Source organism: Zea mays, chromosome 4 (genome assembly GCF_902167145.1).
Source record: "Zea mays cultivar B73 chromosome 4, Zm-B73-REFERENCE-NAM-5.0, whole genome shotgun sequence".
Lineage (NCBI taxonomy): Eukaryota > Viridiplantae > Streptophyta > Magnoliopsida > Poales > Poaceae > Zea > Zea mays.
This window is the reverse complement of record NC_050099.1, coordinates 84,111,820-84,132,080: the sequence shown is the minus strand read 5'-3', so window position 1 is coordinate 84,132,080 and position 20,261 is coordinate 84,111,820. Positions and strand designations below refer to the sequence as shown.

Here is a 20,261-nt window from a genome sequence, read left to right as displayed (position 1 = left end):
TGGGTATCGGTTCGGATTTTGATCTCGACCGTCCGATCCAAATTATGCGCGTAAGATTTGATCTCAGTGTTTAAAATCTGGGTCGTTGATCTCGAGATCATTGATTCTCAGTGCATACCGGTTCGATTAAATAGCGATCTAATCGGTGCCATCCGTTGGTGATTGAACGGATCTCATTGGTCGGTACCCCTTTGCCATAGCAATTTCGCTTATAAGCCCCTGTAGTTTTTAGGAATAAACATGCTAACCAATTTCAGTAGTACAAAAATATGATTAAAATGAGTACTTTGCAGTTTAGACCCAGGAAAGTATTTATACTGTAATAATAATAGTAAAGTGACCTAGGAACCTATTTAATTCATAACTATTCCATAGTAACTCTGATTTGACCCATTTCAGTTGCGTTAGCTTCACAATAAAACTGTTTACACGTTAAAAACATTGTCTATATCATTCCACATACTTTTATAAATGAATATTTATTTGACTTATGGTAGTGAATTAATCATTCTAGTTAAAAGTCAATCTGACTATAATCATAATCTAGCTAAGATATGGTCTCTACTCAAGTTATAACTTAGTTTAAAAAAATTGAGTTAGTTATTCATTAATAATATTCTTCTCACATGATTTATATTAATTAACATATAATTTATCTTTTATTGTTTAATCACCTAAATCTTTGGAAAATCATATCCTCTTAACCGTAACTCTGAATTTAGTGGTTCTCGAACCTACGTCCTCATAGCAATGCATAGAATATTATTATGCAGTTTGTCCTTATGTTTGGTATGATGTTAAATTTGCCTATACACTGTTTGTTTGTATTGCTACGAGTCACTTGAGGAGTAAGTTGGTACCTGGGAATCTTGAGTCTCAGGCAAGTTGTGCCCTTGATCACTTTTCTCTACCTAATAATGTTCATGTTAATCACTGTGATATACTCAGGTTAATTTGATGGGACCTAATAGGTTTCCCAAGCATTATTTATTCCCCACCTTGCAAACAGATGAATTATTGGGTATATTTACTATTTCTCTATCTGGTTTTGGGAAACTAATGTTTTATTATGATCATGTTCCAATTATGTTGTAGTTTAATTACTGTTCATGATAAGATCATATTGTTAATTGGAACATGGAAAACCACCTGAGAAAATAGTGCTACCACAAGGGTGGAATGGGACACCCTTATCCAAGTAATTAAGTAAGCTAGGGAGAGATTACCTTACCCAGAAGCGGCAAGCGGGGAGGCGTCGCTGCTAGAGTACATGGAGGTCCTCGGGTCGAGCTATTTGTAAAGCTTTTTGGACGAGGGATTCCTATGCTTCCTTCTTCCTGAATCCATAGCGGGTTTTCTCGAACTAGTAGAACTTTGGAAAGGCCTTGTAGTGCTACCCTGCCTCGCTTCCTTGGTAGAGGTGTATGGGGTCCGTACAACCCCGTGGCAAATGGGTAACACGACTTGTGGGTAAAGATGCACAACCTCTGCAGAGTGTAAAACTGGTATATCAGCGGTGCTCACGGTCATGAGCGGCTCGTATACTCACATGATTAACTTATGGAATTAAACTTAATTTGTCATATGCATTGCATTGTGGGTGTTGTTATTAATCTTGAACTCTTATTTAATTGGGTTGGTATCTACTTATACCTAGTAACTGCTAATAAAATTTTGACCAACTTTAAAAGCAATGCTCAGCTTTAACCATCCTCTTTGGTAAGCCTTACACTTCACATGAGCTCCATCCTTTGGTGAGTTCATGCACATTATTCCCCACGGCTTGTTGAGCGATGAACGTATGTGGGCACACCCTTGCTGTACTCGGGATCGTATCATGTGTTCATCGAGCTCCCGTGCACATGTGAGCACTTTTAATCTGGACCATCCCTTCCTCATCCAACGTCCAGCGACATTTTTACAGATACACCCTCCCACGTAGGTCCTGTAGTCTCTGGTTTGCCCGTGGACCGGACCGGACTGAACCGGGCACCCTGCGCTCTGCTCCCAAATCGATCGTCGTCCTCCCCGCCAGTCCTGTCTGCCGCGTGCTCAAGTCCCCTGCCAGCGCTGTCCATGTGGCTGTTCGAGCTCGCCATGGCCACCCAGGCCGCCAGAGGCGCCACGACCACGGGCGGAGGCGGAGGTCCCACGACCACGCGGAGGCGGAGGCGGACGCGGGACTGCCCACCGGCGTCACAGCTAGCGTCAGGAAGAGCCAGCGACAGCGAGAGTTGGTGCGGTCGTCATCAGTCACAGGCGTCGTCCGTTTCTGCCGCCCACGCTCGATCCCATGTGCAGAGGAATTGTTAAGTTCATTTTTTTCTGAAATTTTAGCTATGGAAAACGAAATTGTTAACTTCAATTTTTTCCTGAAATTTCTAAAATTTCAGGTGGAGGATTCAAGATTTGTCCCCTTAAGTGTCGCAGGTTCAGCACCTTATGCAGATTGAAAACATGTCTGATGTAAAAACATGGGAACAATTGACTCCAAAACTGATGAGGACTATCAGGTTCCTGAAGCTGATATAGAGGTGCAAATGTCCTGAAGCTGACATAGGCTAGTGATTTGTAAAATGACTTGTGATGGAATCTTGTAATTGATTGCTCATAGAGTTTGTAACTGATTGTAAATAGATTGTTTCATACTGGAAACAATATGTATCACTGCTCATATAGACCATGTGAAATAAAGATTGTTTCATGACTGGAAACAATGTCACCATGCTGAACTACTAACCAGAAAAGTGCCCAAAAAACAGTACAGTCCAGAAGATACTAACTGAAAACAAAATACTACAAATCAACATCTATGGAGCTGCTGGCTCATGGTTGGCATTCTTTCGCTTTCGTGACTTTGGTAGTTCTTTAGATTTCTTAATTCTTTTACTCCTTCCTTTGGATCGTACATCAGTTGGTGGATGAATATGTACTTGTTCTGGAATTTGACAACCAATGAAACCTTCGTACTCTTGCTGTCTACTCTGCATCGTGCTAGGTACAATCTGACCAAGAGTTCCTTCCATGTTCATCACGCTTGAGACTAAGAAATCCATGCCTTCTTTTGAACTCTTTGCTTGTTGAATCATGTCTTCAATTTTGTTTCGCACAGCTGCTATCTTTCTCCTTGTTTCAACTTCATTAGCATCTAATGGCTTCTCGTCCAACAAGTTTCCTTCTTCATCGTACACGATCTCTCTAAAGTAACAACAAAAACATATGGGTAAAAGATGTACACAATGTATGAACAAAAGAAAGAGTCATTCAATTTACCTCTTGCATCTTTTTTCGAATCTCTTTAAAAAGTAAGCCAAAGGTAGTTCATTAAGCTTTTCACCTCTCAACGTTAAGATGATATGCCGACATGGAATCCCCGTTGACTCGAATAACAAACAGGAGCAATTCCCAAATGTATCAGATATGGACCAACGAACCACCCTCTCCTTTATGGAACCGTCATTAATTACCACCATCTTCATACCCTCAAAATGTAAGATGTTTACAATAGAACAGTGGTCTCTAGCAGCTTTAACTTCTGTTTGGAACTTTTTGAACACATTACGTGTGTACAATATGCTGCCTTGTCTCTCCATGGGCCATGGTGTACTCAAAAGAGGATTGGTATGCAGACTCATGTGATCTTCCTTTAACTCCTCATGTCGCTGGCATTCTAATGCTGTATCGAATCTAAGCCATAACTCGACAAAAGATAACTTGCGGTGGATAAAGCGATTGAAAAATGAATTGGCACTTTCAGACCTTGAGGTGGTTCTGAGTAGTCCTGCAAGAGGTGTATCCATGAAGTATGCTGGAATCCATGACTCACGAATTGCATATCTATTAGCCATCCACTCATTCCTCTCTAGGCCATACTTAATAATGAAAGCATTCCACCGCGTCTCAAATTCATCTCCAGTTTCTGAACCCCACACACAATCATTCAAAAGCTTCCAAAAATCCTCTTCTGCAGTTTTTGTGTGGCCAACCTTTTCAGGAATTTTCTCCAATATGTGCCACATACAGAACCTGTGTATGGTCTCAGGTAATATAGAGCCAATAGAAGATTTCAAGCTTGCATCCTCATCAGTTATGATTAGTCGTGGGGCTCTTCCTCCCATTGCCACTAGGAATGTCTTGAACAACCATTCATACGACTCAATCCTCTCGTTTATTAGGAATCCACCTCCAAGAAAGATACTTTGCATATGATGGTTGACACCAGTGAATGGTGTAAACTTCATATTGTAGTGGTTTGTGCTATATGTGGAATCAAATGACACAATATCACCAAAAAGTGAATAATTTTTTCTGCTTGTAGCGTTAGCCCAGAATATGTAGAGCAACTTTCCCTCCTCGTCGACAACAAAATCATAAAAAAATGCAGAGTTAGCCTCCTTCTTTCTCTCTAGTTGTGCAACAAATAACTGTGCATCTGCATTTTTTATTTTCTCTCTAAGTCCCCGATAGTAATTCTGAAGATCTCGCTTTGTGCAACCAATATTATTAAATCCACCATCACTAACTTGTAGGATTCTGAATGCCTGTGAGGTACCTATGCTTGCTTTGTGGCATGTAAACAATGTATTCTTAGCTCTTTGGCTCACAACACGGTTTGATCGAAGAAAAGGAATCTTATTAGGCGAGCAAAGTGGATGATTATGCTCCTCAACCATTGAAGTGATATGGTACTTCTTATCCGGGCCCAACTTGACATACATGTTTGCATCACAACCACATCTTGTTAGTGCGTGGTTCTTTTGGTTTTTAGGGGGATCATCGACCTCTTTCACCTTCTTAAAACCAGCCCTTGAACACATATATCTCTTGTTAATAACCTCACCAAGAGCTTTATTTTGAGAACCAACACGCACTGAAAACCCTCCATCATGTGCATATGATTTGTAGAACTCCTCTGCGTCATTACAAGAATGAAAGGACATTCCAATAACAGGCTTCCTTCTGTCCACACAGATGGGTATGAATGACGCACACTGCAATGTGAGACGGAAAAAAATTACTATTGTCACAAAAACATATGTTTTGCATGCCAACGAATCAACAAGAATTAAGACGATAAGTTACCATTGTAGGGACGTATGGCCTTTTTTTGGGTGTACAAAAACCTTGAGAGGACGATTCACCCAATGTAATACGCGATTGTTCCAACCAAGATTCGAAGGAGAGGCGACGCACGGCCTGACTGTGCATCACATCGATGCCTTGCACCTGTCTCTCATCACCCCCGTCCTCGGTGGCTGGTGCGGCGATCCCTTCTCCATCCACAGCGCCGAGAGAGGTCTCAATGGTGAGGTCTGCCATCACGCACACAAACAGTGGGAAGACCTAGAGGCGGCGGGCTGCCATGGTGAGGTCTGCCGTCTGCCATCAGCCCATCACGCAGGACGAATAGGAAGACCATCAGTTGTGCGATCAGCGTAGGGCGCCTAGTTCGGTCCGGTCCGGTCCACTGGGCCATCGGGGGCAAATCACAATGAACCAGAGAGTGCAGGAGCTACGGCGGGAGGGGGTTTATGTAAAATTGCTGCTGGACGTTGGATGAGGAAGGGATGATCCAGATTAAAAGTGCTCACATGTGCACGGGAGCGCCATGAGCACGGGACACGATCCCGCTGTACTCACATCCCCCAGGTCAAGAATAGGTACCATAGGATGAGGCGCATGGAGGATGCTGTGATGAGATCGTGAGAGGTCTAGGCCATCGTCTCCCAATCAACTTTGGTTGCTGGATTGTTGTCTTCGTATGATGTAATTATTTAATTATTTTGTACAGAACCCTGCTATATATTAATGATGTGATATTCGTTTATGTACCATGAGTCATCATATGTGTGAGATGGTCCTAGCACACTTGGTGGTTCTTTTGCGCTCGGATTTTTGGACCCCTAAAATCCGGGTATGACAGCAACCTGCGGACATGCCAGGAGTCCTGAGAGAGCTGGTCGAGCACAAACTCAAAGTGTACCCTCAGGCAAGACTGATTCGACAGAAGCTACGTCGTTTCACGCCCGACAAAAGAGAAGCTATACGGGCGGAATTAGCTCGCCTAGTAGTAGCAGGTTTCATTAGAGAAGTACTACACCCTGAATGGCTAGCAAATCCTGTTCTTGTACTAAAAAGAATAAAGTTGATTGGCGCATGTGCGTCAACTATACCGATCTCAACAAACACTGCCCGAAAGATCCTTTCGGACTCCCTAAGATAGATCAGATAGTCGATTCTACCACTTGCTACTCTATGCTCTCTTTCCTGGATTACTACTCCGGATATCACCAAATCAGTCTGGCAAAGGAAGATGAAGAAAAGACTGCATTCATCACACCTTTTGGGCTTTCTGCTATACCTCCATGCCGTTCTTCCTCAAAATGCTAGAGCAACTTACCAAAGGGCTATCCAAACATGCTTAGCCGACCACTGGGGCAAGCGAGTGGAAGCCTCTATTGATGATGTAGTAATCAAAACTGAAAACCCGGATAGCTTCATCGAGGATTTGCAATAGGTCCTCTATAGCTTGAGGCGCTACCGATGGAAGCTGAATCCAGAGAAATGCGTGTTCGAAGTACCCGCCGGAAAGCTACTTGGGTTTATCGGCAGCCATCGAGGAATAGAGGCAAACCCAGAAAAAATTGAAGCCATAATGAGGATGGAGCCACCATGATCACAGAAGAAAATACAGAGGCTCACTAGGTGCATGGCAGCGCTGAGTCGCTTCATTTCAAGGCTTGGCGAAAGAGGAATGCCATTATATAAACTGCTCAAGAAAGTAGATAAATTCCAGGGACCACAGAAACTCAGGAAGCCGAGGAAGCACTAAAGAAGTTTCTGACTACACCGCCAATACTTAAGCCACCGCACCGAGCTATAGCCGACCAGCCAGCCGAGGACCTACTGCTATATATCTCCTGCATGACTCACGTGGTAAGCACTATGTTGGTAGTCGAGTGGGCAGAAGAAGGGGGTGTGTATCCAGTACAACATCTTGTCTACTTTATCAGCGAGGTCCTCGGTCCCTCGAAGATAAGGTACCCTCAAGTTCAGAAGCTATTACATGCAGTGCTTCTAACTACTCGTAAACTCCGGCACTATTTTGACGACCATAATGTTAGTAGTTACGAGATTCCCAATAGGAGATGTACTCCACAACAAAGAAGCCGTTGGAAGAACAGCCAAATGGGCATGTGAACTCACAGCTCATGACATAGAATTCCGACCTCGCACTGCAATCAAAACTCAAGCACTGGTCGATTTCATATTTGAATGGACTAAACACCAGGTTCAAGAGAACCCAGAAGCAACTGAAGTCTGGAAAATGTACTTTGATGGCTCGTTGAGGCCGCAGGGGGCAGGAGCAGGGATCCTTTTCATTGCCCCTGGAGGTGACCAACTCAATTATGCGCTTCAGCTCCTGTTTCCAGCCTCCAACAATGTCGCAGAGTATGAGGCCTTAATCCATGGGCTAAGCATCAAAAGGCTAATGGTATACGACGACTTACTAGTAGTCATCAGCCAGGTAAACAAGGACTGGGACTGCTCAACCGACTCAATGAACAAATAACGTGTCGTGGTGCGGAAGCTGGAAGACAAATTCGAGGGTTTAGAATTTCACCACGTGGAAAGGGATCACAATGCAGCAGAAGATGCATGTTGGGGACTTGTTCTCAAATGCTTCAGATTAAGAACAAGGCAACACAAATAATGTTAAATGTTAATGCCCTTCGTCCTCCGAGACATTATTCCTCTCAAGATATAATGATCTTCAGACGAAGGTCGTGAAGGACATACCTTCATCATTGTCGCATATGATAATAAAAAGAGAACCACATGGAATGTAAGAGATAACATGAATAATTATATGACATTATCAGCTCATTTCTATTTTATTATTATGGAAAAATAGAAATGATATTAAATTACAAATGTACCTTCGGCTTGAAAGAAGGTAAAGAGTACGAGCGTGACACAAAAGCAAATGTCAAGTCAGCGTGAACAGTACAGGAGCACTGTTCATCTATTTATAGGCATGAGACGCAGCCCATGTAAAATTACACCCATGCCCTTTACATTTGCTAATGACTCTATAGTGATCCACCGAGGTCTAAATAGCCTTTTCCCTTTTAAGTCGGTTCCCTTTTCTGCTATCATGCCGAAGGTCCCTTGCGCATAGCTTCGGCTCTGCGTCAACCTTCGTATTCTTTGTGCTTCTCACACTGTGGTTCTGCTCCAAGTCTGAAGATACCTGGTCATGTAATACACTCCAGAAACATTGTTAAATCATGTTTTTGAGGACCTTCGGAAGACGAATGCCCCCAACAGTAGCCCCTCACAAGGTTAATTTGTTAGAATAACGAATTCAGATTGCGATATGGACGAAGGCCCTAAGCCTTAGGTCCGAAAAAACACCTTCCCTTTGCTAGAATAGCATCAGTCAATGACAGACGGGGCCCTCCAACTTGGAGCGCACTGGGCATATAAATAAGAACTCAACTCGAGCACATTTGGTGCGCCTGCTTTGCTTTGCTTTATTTCTTAGCTCTTGCTTTCCAACAGTTGCTTAGTTTCTTAAATTTTCTAAGCTTTGGATTTAAGGACATATTTTTGTCAGTTCCGAAGATAAGATGTCTCAAGACAAGAAGACAGTTGCTGAAATGAAGCTAACCGAAGAGGAGAAGCTTCTTGAGGAAAAGACTGTTGGATTCATTGAGTCAATTGCAAAGACAAATACAGAAAAGATTACAAAAGAAATTCGAGAAGGCTTATCTGAAGATACCGATGACAACGACAGTTATGATGTGGAAAGTGGAGGCGAAGACTCCGAAGATCGGCCCTGGCGACCAAGTCATGCAGTCTTTGGGAAATCGACTATCAGACAGAGTCATCTTGATAACATGAGAGGAAGGTATTTTTGAGATATATCTATTGTGAGGGCTGACAATGGAGACAGGACTGTTCCTGTTCCTGAAGAAAATGAAGTTGTAATCTACCGAAGCTTCTTCAAAGCTAGACTTCGGTTCCCCTTAAGTAGATTTGTGGTTGAGGTTTTAAAGATATACCAGATTTTCCTTCACCAGGTCACCCCTGAAGCAATTATCAGAATGGGGATCTTCGTCTTGGCTATGAGAAGTCAATGTTTGGAGCCAAGTACAAAATGCTTTTGTAGTATGCATGAATTGTGCTATGAAACGAAACCCTAGGGTAAAGAACAGTACCATAACAATTTTGGTTGCTATAGCTTCGTTGCTCGTTCTGGCTCAAGCTACCCAGTACCAACCTTTCAGAAGAGATGGCCCGAAGCCTAGATGGAGGAGTGGTTTTACGTGAAGAATGATTTAAAAGCAAGAGAATATATTAAAGAAATCATCATGCGCCCCATCTGGTCGCGCTTCGGCCTCCGAAAGCCGAAGGTAGAAATTGATGAGGCAGCCGAAGCATGCCAAAGGGCCTTCAGCACATTCTGCACATTTATTGGGACAAGGGACTTAGTCCAAGAGCACGTGGCCTACAGAATATGGCCACTGATAGACAGCTGGGAAATGCCAAAGGAAACCATTACTAACCCTAGCGAAGGTGGTTTGGTTCGATTGAAATATGCCTTAAGGTTTAGAGACCAATTTATCGAACCAGACGACGACTGGCTGAAGTGTGTTGAAAATACTAGCGATGAACTACTTGGGGGCATACTCCAAGTCTAAAGATAACGCAGTATCAGCGGCCTTCGGGAGCCGGAAAAAGAAAAAGGCTAAATAGAGTTTTTGATGCTATTGGATTTGTGTACCCTGATTACCACTACCCACCGCGGGGGCAAAAAAGAAAGGGTACAACTTCTGGGAAGACTGCTGCTTCGGCTACTCCAAGCGAGCCTGCGCCAAAGAGGAAAAAGCTGAAGGTCCTTACCCACCGACCGAGCTACATTGAACCGGCCACAGTGCCCGAATTTGGCAGTGAGACTTCTTCAGCTACTGAAGCAAAAGAACCTGCTCCCCCCACGCAAAAGATTGAAGAGCCGGCTGCAATGCCCAAGGCATCCTCAGCCGAATTAGCTGAGCCGAAGGCCGATAATATTGAAGAGACAAGAGTCGAAGGGACGAAAATATTAGAAGTTCTAAGCCCTTCGGCAGAAGTGACAGTGCCGAAGGCACAAAAAGGTCTTACAACGACCCCCAAGAGGAAAAGGATGGCCAGTGTACTAGATGTGCTGGAGACGATAAAAACTTCAAGCTCTACTCTAGGGAAAACTACCGAGGCTTCAAAAACGCAGACTGAGACAAAGCTGACCGAAGTCGAAGCTACAAAGAGCCAGGCCGACACCGAAGCTAGGCCTTCAGAGCCCGCCAAGGAGAAATACTTGGAAACCGGAGAAAAGGCAGCAGAAAAAGAAGCTGTAGAACAAATTCTGCCTGAAAAAGCTGCCACTCCTACTCCCGAAGCGCCTTCTGAAGCTCTTGATTATATTATACGACACGCTTCTGGAAAAAGATTATCTGAAGAAGAGATTTTTGAAGCTAAACACTATTCCCGAGAACTGAAGTATCCGAAGGGGGCCTTAGTGTTCAATGGCATAGACGAAGATGACTTCTTATGCTGCCTCCCAGACAACAAATAATTATCTGCCTGCCGGGAGATGGCTAGAAGTATGGGGTTCCCGAAGCTTGAAGCTGGCCTCTGTGCCATGACGAAGGACGATTTTGCAGATAGCCTCGCATATAACAGTCTGAAGGTACAAAATTTGTATATTTGGAAGTTTACGAATTTTGAATTATTATTTTGTTCTTATATTAACTCGTTCATTCTTTTCATATAGGGTTTAATACTTAGCAACGCCTTAAGGGCGCAGAAGAATGCCAAAGACGAGAGTTGCACTATTGCTCTCAACAACCTTCGAATAGAGGTTAATAAGCTGAGGAACGAAGCTTTGGAAAAAGATAAAATTCTACTTACATTGGTGGACAAGGTAAAGGGGGATGAAGCTAACTACAAGACCCAATCTGAAATCCAAAGGAATGAGATTGAAAACCTGCAAAAGCAACTGGCCGAAGCCAAATTGAAATGCGCTATTGCCGAAGCTGACCGAGATGCCAGTGATTACTGGAAAAATTATTGGGAAAAACAGTTGCAGAACTTCGCTCATCAAAAGAAAGATGTTATGAAGAATCTGTGGAATGTGTGAAGAAGATAAAGACTAGCTTCGCCAATGTTGGCGCATATTCAAGCGAAGATAACTTCATATGGGGCGATCCCGAAGGCCCAATTGAATGGATTAGCAGTGTGGCCGAAGCCTTTGAGGAGATTTTGAGTGACCGTGGGGACGTCTGTGCTTTCTCTAGTGCGAGGGGAATTGCAGCTATTTTGGAGAAGTCAGGTTGCGAACATGTGAAAACTTTGGCCCAAGCCGAAGCTGCTTTATCTATTGACGATACGAAGGACCCCTCGGCCGAAGCAAGCTTAGTAGGCGGAAAATTTTTTACTAACATCTGGGAAAATGGCGGCCGAGGGATGGCCCACAAAATAATAAAGAAGAGCAAAAAAGATGCTCATGACGCTAGGGAAGCAACGAAGGCAGCTGAAAAAGCCGCGGAACTCGAAAGGCAGATATGTATTGCTTAATGGCTTTTAACTTTATTGTTTATTTTTGTTACTTCGAACTGATTTACGTTTTCTACCGTAGCTGAACTATCTCCTCCCCCAGAGCCCTTCGAGTCATTGGTCGACCCAGAGGCAAAGGAATCAACAGAAATTATTAACATGGCCGAAACCATTATGGACGAAGTCGTTACCCAACTGCTGACCGAAGCTGCAGACAAAGTTTTGAAAGAAGAAGAATAGCTATTGTAAAAATATTGCTAGAATATTAATGTAACATTTGCTGGACTATGCTTGTAATATTTGGTGCTCATGGGTTTTGAATGTAATGTATAAATGGCTTTGTAATTCATTTCTTTGCGATGCATGAAACTTTTATGTACATACCGTTTTTGAGCCTTCGGCGAAAAAACACCTTCCCTTCTTTTCATGCTTCGTAAAGAAGAGTTTTTATGCTTCGTGAAAAATCCTCCAATCGTCGCAAAAACATTAATGCTTCGTCAGCAATAGACTTTTTCCTCCATATCAGAGTGCTTCGTAAAAAATGTTCCAAGCGTCGCCAAAACATTAATGCTTCGTCAACAATAGACTTTTTCCTCCACATCAGAGCTGATAAAGCTGTATTTCTTCAAAACTTATTTTGTGCCTTAGCACAATTTCATTTTTTGAAGCATTCTCCAAAGGTCAACATTGTATTCCCTTCTTGTGCCATTGATGCTATATGATGTATGATGTTATGTTATGCGAAATGATGTGATGATGTTATGCTATGAAAAATGATACTTTGTGTCGAAGACACACACTCACATCCTCATATTGGAATACACAATCTCTTTGTCGTTTATTTTTCGGCTTCACCGCTTATTTTTCGGTGTATCAGCGTTAACTTTTCGCTGTAAGTTCTGCATTCCCTTAGTAACGTCTTTTGAACTTCTTCACCTTCTATTTCGGCGGTATTCGCGTTGACTTTTCGCGCTTCGCCTTATATTTTGGCGGTATTTGACTCTGCATTCCCTTTGGAACGACTTTTGAGCAGAAAACTTACACTACGCTCCCTTAGGAATGACTTTTTATAGCTTCGGCAAACTTACGCTGCGTTCCATAGAACGACTTTTTGTAGCTTTGGTGAACTTACGCTGCGTTTCGCAGAACGACTTTTTGTAGCTTCGGAGATACTTGTGATGTAATTTTTAGCCGCGCGTTCTCTTAGGAACGACTTTTTGTGCTTCAGTGACTTTTTGGACTCCGTAAGTCTGTGGAGAAGATATATTTTCACTATGGCAAAAACGAAGCTATTACAAGGAATTGAAAATGACAAGAAAACTAAGTTTTCGATAATTGTTCCTTAGTAAGAAAGAAAATGACAATGAATGTAAAAACTGTTTCAGGGGTAGGATATCTCTCAATAGATATGCTTCGATTCTGGCACAGTACTGTTGACTGTGCGAGCTTCGGACTCCTCCGTGAAATCTCGCTGTTGGTGGGTCTGTTGGCTCCCTTCTGGCTGCTGACCTCATGGATATGCAGGTTGTAGTGGTGGCAGAGGTTGAGGTTGTAGCCAAGATGCATGTGGCTGGCTAGCCGAAGCAACAAAAGCTGCAGGATGGTTACCCACATACTCTGGTATGTAGGGTGAGTGATACGAAGTAGTGTGCATGACTTGCTTCGGCTGGTTCTGCTGAGCTGCGGCTTCTGCTATTTCCTTTTGTTTCTGAATGGTGACATGGCACATCCTTGTAGTATGGCCCTTGTCCTCACCACAGAATAAGCAATAAATTTTCCTAGGTTGATCCCCACACCTTCCTCTAAAGCCCCTGGCGCCTCTGCCTCTTGGAGCTGGTGGCTGAAGATAGCTTTGTTGCTGCCCCGAAGCTTGCGAGGAATATTGTGGCCTCTGTTGCCGACTTCCTTTGTCGTCACTTTGAGTGGAGTGGATTGACCTGACATGCCTTGGGTGGATTCTCCCTCCGAAGCCCCTTGTCATCTCAGAGAACCTGTAGGTAAGGGTGGTAATGGATCATGGCCCTAATAATTGCTTCATAAACCAACAAAGCCCTTAATTTTGTTAGTTCAAAATTGTATTGTTTTATGATCCGGCCCTAACTTGATTCGATCCGTAAATTTGCTAGGCTAAATTAAATGGCCCGTTACCACCCCTACCTGTAGGCCTCCTCTCTTCTTTGACGAAAGTCATTGTCAGCGTGGATGTATTCATCCATCTTTTGAAGCAGTTTCTCTAAAGTCTGTGGAGGCTTTCTAGCAAAATACTGGGTAGTAGGTCCTAGACAAAGCCCCTTAATCATGTCCTTAATGACAATTTCATTGGGCATTGTAGGCGCTTGTGCTCTCAGACGCAAGAACCTTCGGACGTATGCCTGGAGATACTCCTCATGATCTTGCGTGCATTGAAACAGAGCCTGAGTTGTGACTGGCTTCGTCTAAAAGCCCTGGAAACTTGTCACCAGCATGTCCTTGAGCTTCTGCCATGAAGTGATAATTCCTGGCCGAAGAGAAGAATACCACGTTTGAGCCACATTCTTGACTGCCATGACTAAGGACTTGGCCATGACAGCTGCATTGCCCTCGTATGAAGATATGGTTGCTTCATAACTCATCAAAAAACTGCTTCGAATCTTAATGTCCATCATACATGGGGAGCTGAGGTGGCTTGTATGATGGAGGCCATGGAATAGCTTGCAGTTCTACTGCCAAGGGAGAAGCATCGTCAAAAGTAAAGGTACCATGATTAAAATCATCATACCATCCATCATCGTCGAACAAGCCTTCTTGATGAAGCTCCCTGTGTTGGGGCCTTCGTTCTTGTTCATCTTAAGCAAGGTGGCGTACTTCTTCAGTGGCTTCGTCAATCTGCCTTTGAAGATCGGCCAGTCGAGCCATCTTCTCCTTCTTCCTTTGTACTTGTTGATGAAGCATCTCCATGTTTCTAATTTCTTGGTCCAACTCGTCCTCCTGGGGTGTTGGACTAGTGGCCTTCCTCTTCTGGCTTCGAGCCTCTCGAAGAGAAAGGGTCTCCTGGTTTGGGTCCAGTGGCTGCAGAGCGGCAACCCCTGTCGCTGAAGCTTTCTTTGGCGGCATGACGAAGGTTAGTGCTTGCCGAAGGTGGTCGAAAAGGATTCACCGGAGGTGGGCACCAATGTTGGGGACTTGTTCTCAAATGCTTCGGATTAAGAACAAGGCAACACAAATAATGTTAAATGTTAATGCCCTTCGTCCTCCGAGACATTATTCCTCTCAAGATATAATGATCTTCAGACGAAGGTCGTGAAGGACATACCTTCATCATTGTCGCATATGATAATAAAAAGAGAACCATATGGAATGTAAGAGATAACATGAATAATTATATGACATTATCAGCTCATTTATATTTTATTATTATGGAAAAATAGAAATGATATTAAATTACAAATGTACCTTCAGCTTGAAATAAGGTAAAGAGTACGAGCGTGACACAAAAGCAAATGGCAAGTCAGCATGAACAGTACAGGAGCACTGTTCATCTATTTATAGGCACGGGACGCAGCCCATGTAAAATTACACACATGCCCTTTACATTTGCTAATGACTCTATAGTGATCCACCGAGGTCTAAATAGCCTTTTCCCTTTTAAGTCGGTTCCCTTTTATGCTATCATGCCAAAGGTCCCTTGCACATAGCTTCGGCTCTGCGTCAACCTTCGTATTCTTTGTGCTTCTCACACTGTGGTTCTACTCCAAGTTCGAAGATACCTGGTCATGTAATACACTCCAGAAACATTGTTAAATCATGTTTTTGAGGACCTTCGGAAGTCGAAGGCCCCCAACAATGCATTATCGAAATTGAGGTCCAGTCGGGCTCAGGTTCCACTTGGGAGTTTCGTCCAAGAAGTATAGCAACCAAGCGTCACCATAGAGCATGCTAAAGAATGCAATGCTATCGGCCAAGCAGAAACAGATCCCAACGATTGGAGGGAGCCAATTATCAGGTACATAAAAAACTAGGAAGAATCGGACGACAAGGCCGTGGCAGAACGCATCGCAAGGCAGTCGGCCCACTACACCACCATAGGGGGTCTGCTATATAGAAGAGGTGCAAGAGGAGTCCTTATGAAATGTATTCATTCAGCTATAGGAAGGTAGCTACTAGATGAAATCCACGCAGGGCAATGTGGCATACATGCAGCATCAAAAACATTGGAAGGGAAAGCCTTCAGGTCTGGTTTCTATTGGCCAACTGCAAAGAAGGTTGCGACAGATTTGGTTCAGAAATGCGAAGCATGCCAGTTCCTATCGAAGCAACAACACTTGCCCGCCCAGGATTTGCAAACTATTCCTATAACCTAGCCCTTTGTGTGCTGGGGGCTGGATATGATCGGACCATTCAAAAAAGCTCAAGGTGGGTATACTCAAATACTCGTCACTATTGGCAAGTTTACAAAGTGGATAGAGTACAAACCAATCGTGTAACATCCCAATTTTTGATCCCAAGGTTAGAAACCCTAAATTCCTAACCCCGCTTATTATCTCCTAAAGACCTCATCTCATGAAGCATCTTACTCCTCATATGCATGCACCATGATTTCTTGTAGCACTTCACATAGAATATATCATTTTGGACACCTAGGAAATTATAAGAATTTTTGTTTAAAAGAAAAAGGGATTAAGGAAATAAAAATAGAAAAAGAAAAGGAAATCTCCCCCCTCGGCTGGGCCGAATCTGGTCCAAACCCCCCTTCCCCGTCTCTCTCCCGCGCGCTCGCGCTTCTCCCCTGCCCGAGGTCCAGTGAGGCCCATCCGCCGCGCGCGTCGCGCTCGCGCTACGCTCTCCTCTCCCTCGCTGTCAGTCCAGCCCCACCCGTCAGCCGCGCCCGCCCTTTCTCCCTCACGACAGCCCTCTCTCTCGCAGGTGGGCCCCGCTCATTAGCTCTCTCTCTCTCGCCCGTGATCGGCTGTCGACACGATCACCGCTGGCCACCGGTCCGCCACATCTCCTCGCCATTACTCGCCCACCAGCCAAATTGGCGCCTTGCGCCTGTGCCGAGCCATCCCGTCACCACCGTCTGCCCAAGCTATCCCGTCGCCACCACTGTGCGCCATCATCGCCGCCGTAGCAAGCCTCACTAGTGCTCGCCACCTCTCCTTCCCCCCCTCCCCGGTCGCCTATAAAAGGACCGCCCGAGCTCCAGCTTTCTTCACACCAGCCTCGGCCACCTCTCTTCCCTCTTCCCCGAGCTCAATCGAGCCAGCACCGCCGCCCTCTCCCTCCGCTCCGGTGAGCTCTCCCTCCCTTCTCTGGTGGCCTAGAGTCGAATTGGCCTGGCTCACAAGTTTCACCACTTCACCACGAACATGGCGCACCCTCCTCCCTCACCTATCACACCTGTAGGCCTCGCCAGCGACCTCAGCGCCGCGGGTGCCTGCCACCTCACCGCGGACCGGCTGTCCTAAGCCCCCACCGGCCAAATTAACCCCACCACCGTGACCCCTTGCCTCCGCCCGTGCTATGCCACCATCCCAACCACCCAGAACCAGACCTCCGGTGAAGAACCACTGTCGAAACCACCGGCGGTCGGTTCTCACCGCCACGGGCGGACCGCCGTCCCCTTCCCCCTTGACACTGTTCCCCTCCCCTCGCTGGCACATGGGCCGCGCCCACGGCGCCGTCCCCGCGCCGCTCCCGCTGGCAGGCCGAGTCGGGTCGTCCGCTCGCGTGGCCGAGCGCGCGAGCACGCTCGCTGGGCCGAACCCCCCCCGGGCCCAGCTAACCAGGAAACCCCTTTTCCTTTTCCTTTTCCTTTTCCTTTTTCTTTTTCCTATTTCTTTTCCCATTTTTCATATATATGTATATATGTTGATATTTTATGCACCAAAAATAGTCCAAATATCTTATATGACACAAAATAATAATATTTAAAACTTGGCACACTTCACTAAGCCACCATGGTTGATGTAGTGTGTATTGCCTGTTTTTGCTAGGCGAAGAGGGATCCGATCCTCCAGAAATCGTAGCTCCGGAAGAAGGGCAGGAGCCCGACCTCTCAGAATTAGACCTTTCGTGCCAAGAGAACTTCGACGAAGGCAAGTCCATTCTTCCCTTGATGCATGAATTATCTATTCTTTCTACCACTACCTAAGTCGAGAATAAGGGTTGGGTCTTTTGCATTGTGAGTCAAGAGATGGCCTGCATTAAAGAATATCCTTTGGAAACAAAATGTGGGTCAAGGAATTGGTGGTTTTTTTGAAAAAGAAAATGTTTTCAAAAGCGTATGATGAGGGGTATTCACCCTTATCACCTTCTGAGTGGGATAGTCAGGGACTCCCTGGTTTAGGGGAGGGCCTTAGGTGTTGGCTCAGCCAGGTTAGGTGTGAGGAGAAGGATTGTCCCCTCATATAAGGACCGGTTTTTCATCCTTCACTACCTGTACTCATGACAAGTACAACCACTCGAGACTGTATAGGCAGTCACTCAATCTGATCTTGTACGGTCCAAACCCCAGGGTTATGATGGCTGAGGAGCACCGGGAGGATAAGGAGGGGGAATGTTTTGTCCGGTTTGGGCATGGCGGTGGCCTGACTCCTTCCGGTATAACCGCTAAGGTAAGGATGTGCTAGGGAGGAAAGAGATTCGGATTCGGGTCTCATTGGCCATGAGACCGTAGAGCTAGGCTAGTGGGTAAAGTGTACCCCTCTGCACAGAGTTTGAAACCTATTCGAATAGTCCGTGTCCACTGGTATGGATGAGTTTGGTGTGGTATGGCAATTAGTGTTTTTGATCTCCGTAAATCGGGAAGTGTGTGTGGGTGTTTTTGGAAAAGAAAACAATGCCACGGGAGCAGGAAGCTCAGTGGTGGTTGAGTGTGAAAATGTGCTACTTCTCTCTCTGGGGTAAACCATCAAAGTATTTCCTTTCTCCGAAAAAGAAGAGTGATTTCAACTCCACAATACCAAGCAAGTACTGTATAAGTCTCTCTCTCTCTTAACGGGCGGGATGGGCTTGCAGAATACCTAGTGTATTCACCCAGATTTATTTATGTTCTTCAGCTGCTGAAGACTTCTTTTCTGCTATGTTCGACTAGAAGGGGGCAGTGTCTGCACCCAGTCTGCCTATGGCTTGGGCTAGATGATCCTTCACTGTGCTTTGTATTCCAGGCTCGCTAGAGCTTGTACTCTGGTTTTGTAATAACTTTTATTCGAAAAGAAGTAAGGAATGTGATTACTAGCCTCCTGGGACTAGTAATTGTATCACATTGAGTCCTAGAGGATTGGGACACTTCAAATCGCCTCTCTAACTTCAGCAAAAGCATTGGAGTTTATTCAAGAAATAATATTCATATTTGGGATACCCAACACCATCATCACAGACTTGGGATCTAATTTCACTAGCTCAGAGTTCTTCGACTTTTGCAAACAGCGAAGCATCCTAATCAAGTATGCGTCAGTAGCACACCCGAGAGCCAATGGATAGGTATAAAGAGCCAACATGATGATACTTGATGCGCTCAGGAAGAAAGTATTCGATGAGAGCGAAAAGTTTACAGGGAAATGGATCAGAGAACTACCGTATGTAGTTTGGAGCCTGCGAACCCAACCAAGCCTTACCCTGCATGGAAACACTCCGTTCTTCATGGTATATGGATCAAAAGCAGTGTTGCTAGCGAACTTGATCTTTGGAGCACCCAAGCTAACATTTGAAAGTATAACTGAAACAGAAGCAACCAAACTGGAAGATGTTGACATATTAGAGGAAGAACGTCTGAATGTTGTCATCCAATCTGCTAGGCACCAACAAACTCTGAGGCACTATCACGACAAAGCTGTACGGCACCGATCCTTCGCAATAGGAGACCTAGTGCTCCGCCGTGTGCTGACGGGAGAAGGGAGACACAAATTGTCACCACCATGGGAAGGACCATTCATCATTGCAGAGGTCACTTGGCTAGGATCCTACCGAGTTACCTAGATGGACAAAACTGAAGTGGGAAACTCCTAGAATATTGCGCACCTCAGGAAATTCTACCCGTAGCAGTACATCAAAACTCCAGTCGGCAAGCCGCACTTTGTAAACAAAAGGTTTCATTATCAATAAAGCTTCTGTGTTCATATGCATACAAACTCCCAACCAGCAAGCAGTTTAAGTCAGAAACGACTTAAGCCAACGCAACATGCTCACAATTACATAACTTAGGGTGATTACTATACCCTGCTAACGGAGCGATCGCCTTAAGTCGGAAACGTCATAAGTCGGTGCGACATGCTCATGCTTACATAACTTAGGGTGATTACTATACCCTGCTATTAGAGCAACCGGCTTAAGTCGGAAATGTCTTAAGTCGGTGCGACATGCTCACGCTTACATAACTTAGGGTGATTAATATACCGTGCTAACGGAGCAATCGGCTTAAGTCGGAAACGTCTTAAGTCGGTGCGACATGCTCACGCTTACATAACTTAGGGTGATTACTATACCCTGCTAACGGCGCAATCGACTTAATTCAGAAACTTCTTAAGTCGGTGCGACATGCTCAAATTTACATAACTTGGGGTGACTATTGTACCCTGCTAACGGAGCAATCAGCTTAAGTAGAAAACACCTTAAGCCAGTGCGACATGCTCACACATAGGTAACTTAGGCCGGGCTACTACTACTACAGTGGGGCGTCGCACGAA

The 20,261-nt window shown here is 44.8% G+C and overlaps 1 protein-coding gene across 1 annotated transcript; it reads right to left on the bottom strand.

Annotated features, from left to right (window-relative positions):
* Nucleotides 1–1,851: 1,851 nt before the first annotated feature.
* LOC103655377 (protein FAR1-RELATED SEQUENCE 5-like) lies at nt 1,852–5,623 on the bottom strand. The gene is made up of 3 exons (XM_020551852.1): nt 5,083–5,623; nt 4,510–4,991; nt 1,852–2,542 (listed from the first exon to the last, which is right to left on the bottom strand). Exons 1-3 carry the CDS (start codon nt 5,317–5,319, stop codon nt 2,362–2,364), a joined length of 900 nt encoding a protein of 299 aa, XP_020407441.1. The 5' UTR covers nt 5,320–5,623; the 3' UTR covers nt 1,852–2,361.
* Between the last annotated feature and the right edge of the window lie 14,638 nt (nt 5,624–20,261).